At 39.7% G+C, this 6361-nt stretch overlaps 1 protein-coding gene across 4 annotated transcripts in view; it reads right to left on the minus strand.

Moving 5' to 3' along the window:
• LOC108691319 (rho GTPase-activating protein 20-like) overlaps nucleotides 1-6361 on the minus strand; it is a 198887-nt gene that overhangs the window by 95991 nt on the left and 96535 nt on the right. The window contains exon 1 of one of the 4 annotated variants that reach the window (XM_018198997.1): nucleotides 2902-4157. The exons of the other annotated variants lie outside the window; for them this stretch is intronic. Coding sequence (XP_018054486.1) covers nucleotides 2902-3222 — 321 coding nt within the window. The 5' untranslated portion in view covers nucleotides 3223-4157. Of the gene's footprint in view, nucleotides 1-2901; nucleotides 4158-6361 lie in introns of those variants that run through there. 4 annotated transcript variants of the gene reach the window in all.

A 6361-nucleotide genomic window follows, 5' to 3' on the forward strand; every position in this document is an offset into this window, starting at 1 on the left:
AATTCCTCATCTCTGTTTTCCCCTCGTATCTGTCCTACTAAATGTGTAAAGTTATCGAATTAGTTATAACAACGATAATATAAATGCAGATAACGTAAATTGATAGTCAAACACACGTACATATGTATTTCTACGTAGCAAATGCGTGATCGATGTACCTCAAGTATCATCGCTGACGACCTCGCACGACAGTAAACAAACAATCCGTAAAGTGTCAACTCGCGTTCGAGACTGCGGCCAACATTTTTTCATTCGTATCTGGTCGGTTTACACGTCAATGCAAACACGCGAATAAGATATCCGTTTCTTATTCCGACAGTAGCACTACATTTTTCAAATATTACATAAGTAAAAATATTCGGATTAATTTTTGCGTGCACTTTTAAGATTTTTCGATATTCCATATTTAAGCGGCATGTCTCAATTCCCCAATAAACTAAGTTAAAAAAATAAAATATAATCTTGAAAATAAAAAAAATGCATATTTTAGAACCTCGTATTCCTGCAGCTAATTCTCTTTTTTTTTCGTTATTTGCAAATTACGATACATTGACGTCCCGATTTTGTGTTTTAAGAATCTTTTCATGTGTCACGTACTCTATTTCGGTAATTTTCGAAAATTGACCCTCACTACTTTCAAAGTAAAAGGTATATGAAAGGTAATTTATGCTACTTTCAAAACAAACAGTTAAGATGTAACGCACGTGAGAGGAAGGAAAATAATACCACAATACATAACCGACTTATTACGTGAACTTGCGAACTACGTATGTATAAATATAAAAACCGATGTGTTACGTTAGTAAAGTAATTATATAATCAGATTGTGCGAGATTCGCATTGTAACGTCTGAACTCGTTCAATTAAAGAAAGAGAAACAAAGTTCATCCGAATGAAATCACAAAGGCACCCAATTGTAAAAAAAGTCTGGCAATAAACCTTGGGAAAACGAGATTGTTTTTTCCCAAAAAAATAACCGTATATTTATTTCTAGAGCTTAATATAGCGCAATAAAAAATTTCGGATAAAATATTATTTACAAAATTGTTAATTATTTATTAAATTATACTAATTGCTAAAGTCTAAAAATTTAGCTAGATACAGATCTGAAAATAATTTTAATTTAATGATAATACGATAATATGTAGGACAAGCTAGATCCTAAAATGTTTTTGCATTGTTCATCATGTTTGAATCCTATATAATTATTTTCATGATCTAACAAAATTATTCTCAAACCTGTACACACTTAAATTTTTAGATGTTTCAACAAACTCGTTCTTTCTACGTAAATTTTTATTTATTAATTTGATGGAGTCTATATAAATTCTATTGTCTTTGTTAGTGAAAAAAACATTGCCACATCACTGAAAGTAATTCCAGGTTTGCTGATTTCACATAACATCATTATTATTATAGATAGACTCTAGTGCTTGATTCACATCGTAGCGATTTCTTTGTTCGTAACATCAACGTAATTTCGCGTAATTTTAATATTGTTAACAAGAAGGTGAGTGTACGTAGAAAAGCGCGCGCGTTTTTGTCTATTCGCGAGACTATCGTTTTTACCTCTCAACCTGTCCTACGTAAACACATACACATAATCACATACGCATACGATATAGAATGTGGTTGTTGCCAGTTACGAATGCCTGGTACCTACTCTACTGGAACAGCAGATTATCCAATCCATAAATTCGTAAAATAATTGACGCGTAAGATACCTCCGACATTTTGCAGACATGCGTCATGATCCGATTCCGAGCACTTTCGATAGCTTGCGCAGCCGAAGATCGTTAATATGTAACGGATCGTTGCGTCAAATACATTCATAGTGAAACTGATCCGTTTTGAAGATGTAAAAACTTGCGTTACTAGATATCAAGCGGGATTATGATTATACAGAAGTAAAGTTTGCGAATCGATTATGATATTTCGCTTAATACGCAAATGTGCGATTAATTTACGCTTCTGTCTGTCAATGTATAATTTTTCACCCTTCCTCTACTGTGTTTTATATCCTCGCTAAAAAACGAAATAAAATAGGTGCAAATTGTTCTTTATTGTTTGAAGTGTGGGGATTTTGAGTAACATTATAATAAAATTCGCACAAAGATATGAGAATGTTATTGTTTAAAATTTGATCAGGGTATTCGGCTACCTATTCGGCTCGACAAAATTAATGAATAATAATAATAATAATAATTGTTAAAGTTAAGTGTGTAAATGTGAAAGTTAAGTGCGTAATGAAAATAATAATAATAATTGTCAAAGAATGTCTTTTAAAATAAAAGTATTTCTGTCCAAAAAATTATGAAATATTTTATAATTTTAAATTAAATCTTTATTCTGTTCGCTGTTTTTTAAATAAATTAACGAGATTATTTAGAATTACATTTTGCCTAACGCATATCCTGACATCAGGAGCATTATAAGGTACATCGACTGGTTTCACGTAAAGAAGTAAAGAAAGAATTGAAACCATAATGATTATCGTCAATTATTATCGTCCGCTACAATTTTTGCCGTTTAATGTTTCAACGGTATGTTTGCGCGATAATAAAAACGTAGCGCAAAAAATGAGTAAGGATGTACAGATCGCAAAACGCGATCGGAGTCCGACAGTACGGAGAATTCGTAATTCACTTCCGGGACGAATCATATGTATTACATAATCTAACAAATTCAAAAACATCTTTCGGAGGCCCAAAATCATCTACAATTATTATTAATTATTATTTGCAGATGTTGCATAAAAGCGGAAGCTATCATCCTCTACTCCGAAATCCGCTATCGCGTCGGAGTGTTTCGCATGCGGATCGAATCATCCTGGATTCGAGGTAAAAACATAAAAACACTCGCGCATCCTTGCAAAGATAACGTCCTTGAGGATGGACTCACCTCTTTCATGCCGTCGAGCCTGCCGAGACTCTTCGTACCTCGCAATGGTGGAAAGGCGATGTCGTGCCAGCTACTGTTGCCGGAGTTACATATCTGCAGGTGGTCTGATTGCGAGGAATGCAGTCCGCGCGACCTGCTCTTGCTCTTGCGCTTGTCGAGGAGATGCTTGGCCCTGGATTTCCTCACGGGCGCAGCCGGGTCGTCCTCCGGGTCGCTCTGCACTTCCCAGCGCAACGGCGACTTATATCGCCGTCGCGGACTCGTCGGCGAGGTCACCGGCGAGGTGAACCTCTGCACGAGGGTGCCGAACATGGTCATCATCAATCGATCGCGATTAACAGCCAGCGAGCGTGTACGTTTACGGCGAGACTTCTCCCAGAGACCCTCGCGCGCCTTTAATTATCACGCATCGTCGTCGTCGTCGTCGTCGTCGTCGCCGTCGTCATCGTCGTCGTTGTCGTCGTCGTCGTCGTCGTCGTCGCCGGCATCGCCGACAACTTCTCACAGCTTCGGTGTCGCAAATGGATGTCACTGTCACTTGTATTATATACTAATATAAAGTAAACGTAAAGAGATCCACAGGTGGTTCCGAGGACACTGTCAACAACGTGACCACGCGCGCGACGAATTATCGCGACGCGTAAGAGGTTAGAGGTTCGGATGCGTCACACTCCAATTATGACGGCGAAAATGAACGGGAGTTCTTTCATAGTCCCGGCGATACCACGATACCACGTTACCATGTTTCACGAAACACGGGAGACGAAGGCTCCTGATTACACTAACAAATCATCCTGGCGTCTCGCGCGAATAATCTCCAGTCCGTGAATCGCGAACGTTTCGGCGTGCGTTGGAAATGCAAAACGCGCGAAAGGATGTGCTGAAGAAACACCGCCGAAACGAAAAACAAGACTCTCTCAACTCGGCTGGCTCGAAAGTCGGCGGACTTACACAGGTATTTGCCTTCAGGGCGCCTTCACAGGCCGTGCGGCGCGGCGCTCTCTCACAAAATACACTCCGTAATCGTGGTTTATCAAAACGTGCTCGGTTTCGGTTAAAGGACCGTCGCGCTTTCGGAGCAACGACGACGACTAGACGTGTGTCGAGTCACACTACACGCAAGAATCGAGGCACAACAAGATGTCGGGTAAGAACTGCGTACGTACGTATGTGCGTGCGTGCGTGCGTTGACGTAGGCAAAACACGCCGCGCCGGAACACCTGAGAAGGCCGACCGCGACACAGCTACGTGCGAAATCAAACTGATCGCGCGGAGAACTGTTCGACTGCGACTATACTCTCGACTCCGACTGGTTGGCCTCGCTCGCGCGCGGCGGAGTCAACCGAGCGTGCGCGAGACCGACCGAACGCATACGAAATCTCACGAAGCCGCACGATCGGAGTTTGATGACGGACAGTACGTGAGTACGTACGACGAGGCGGGCGCGACTCAGCACGGTTACCATGGCGATCGAGACTGATTCTCTGATTCTCTCTCTCGGGCCTCGGGCCTTAACGCAAACCGTTCCGCTGCCCGTCCTCGCGAAAGATCCCGAGCACTCCGAGCACTCCGAGCACTCCAAGCTCCGTGTCGGTGCACATGCGCACGCATGCGCAATTTCGCACGTGTGATGCGTCACGTTGCGCGATTTTCCTTCAAATGGAAAACGTCAAGTAAAAGGAATTATCCCGAAAAAGGATAGACAAATGAGAAACAAAGACCGATATGTTCATAGTTCGAGTCTTATATTTAATTTATATATTTATTTAAGACCAGTCTTGAGTACATTCGTAAGATTTCATAAGCCGATCACAAAATCAAAAATCTTATTAGCATCTCGAAACAATCTTAAGATAAGAATGAACTATGAATATTGATTAGTTATCTTTTAAGACAATATCAAGTTTAGAATCGCATGCTCTTTTTAGAACTCACAATTCGCGTAAAATAATTGTAATGTTTCTTTTTTATATTATGTTAAACTGTCAAAAAATATACTGAGGAAGATAATAAACTTCATCTCGTTTCAACTTCGTCAATTCCGTAACATTCGCATGTACAAAATTGGAGTAAATTGATAAAAGTAACGGGGAATTTACATAAGTTCCTAATTTTATATTACAATACTGTGCCACCTGTTATAACATATGACAGTATATGACTTTTCAAAAAAAAGTGAACGTAACATAAAATACGTTAGTACACGCCCGCGTTGATACAGTACGATCTGTGCTAACGATTACGATCAACAATAAAAGTTAATATATCGATTCCACATTCCGGAATAAATTCCGGTTTCTAAGCGTCGATTAATTAATAGTACGATTGCTGGTTTAATTATGTGTTTTGCGGTTAATAATCTCGTACGTGTCGAAGAAGGTAAATAAGGATTAATCGTGCAGAACGTAGAATTGTGAATAATATGATTTTTTGACTTATCAAGTCACATATGTTAATTCAAATAATAGACGTAAAGGCAAAAACCATTTTAAGAATTTAAAAAGATCAGTTGTAAACTTAATATACAGACTCAAATAATCGACTCGATTTTCAAGTTAACGCTATAAAGTAAATAACGCCTTAAATAAAATAACACTTGCAGAAAATTATTATCATCCTGTCAACTAAAGTGATGATGTGACGCGTAACAATTTTTACTTTTCCAAATCTTAATGCCAAACACAAACAGATTTTGCATCCAAAAATAAAAAATCATCCTATAAATATTTTTTAATTTGCAAACTTTTTAATAGTTGTAATATTTTAAAAGTAACTTGAGAGATCGCGTGACTCTCGGCTATAAAACTCTTCTCAAATCTTCAAGAGTCTCGCCATACAGAACAAACATTTTATCGATTCGTGTAACGATTTACCAACTGCCATCTTCGTCAAGGTTCCTCGAGGTAATTAACGATCATCGATCCACGCGCCAATTCACCCTTTCATCTTCAAGGACATTCAAGGTGGAGGTGGAGCAGGGCGTGAATCTGCACGCAGTGGTTTCTTATTACTCGAACGATATCATTAGAGTGGGAACTCGTCAAAACTTCAATTATTCCCGTGGCTATATACGGCGAAACGAGGGGCTTGATTAATCGTACGCGAGAGCCCCGGTGTGTGTCGTAATTATTAAGCGAACAACACGTAATTAGCGCGTATCACCTGATACCCGTAGCGCTTTTCTTTTCGCGCGTTTCTTTTCACAGAGACAGCGCTTATGAGAAACTGAATTATTACGCGTTGCGTTGCGAAGAATAATTGTGACTAGTCGTGTAGCCATGATTCTTCCCTTGCTGCTGCTGCTGCTGCTGCTGCTGCTGCTTGTTCAAACATATTTTTCGTCCGCAGTCCTTCATCCTTCATCCTCAGCCTACTTCCTCCCGATGCGATTAAGATAGCCGACAGACGTTAGTCGGAAAATTCTGTGTAATTACGGAACTCGTGCGCCGTGTGTGTATAT

The sequence above is a fragment of the Atta colombica genome, unplaced genomic scaffold (assembly GCF_001594045.1).
Source record: "Atta colombica isolate Treedump-2 unplaced genomic scaffold, Acol1.0 scaffold45, whole genome shotgun sequence".
Taxonomy (NCBI): Eukaryota; Metazoa; Arthropoda; class Insecta; order Hymenoptera; family Formicidae; genus Atta; species Atta colombica.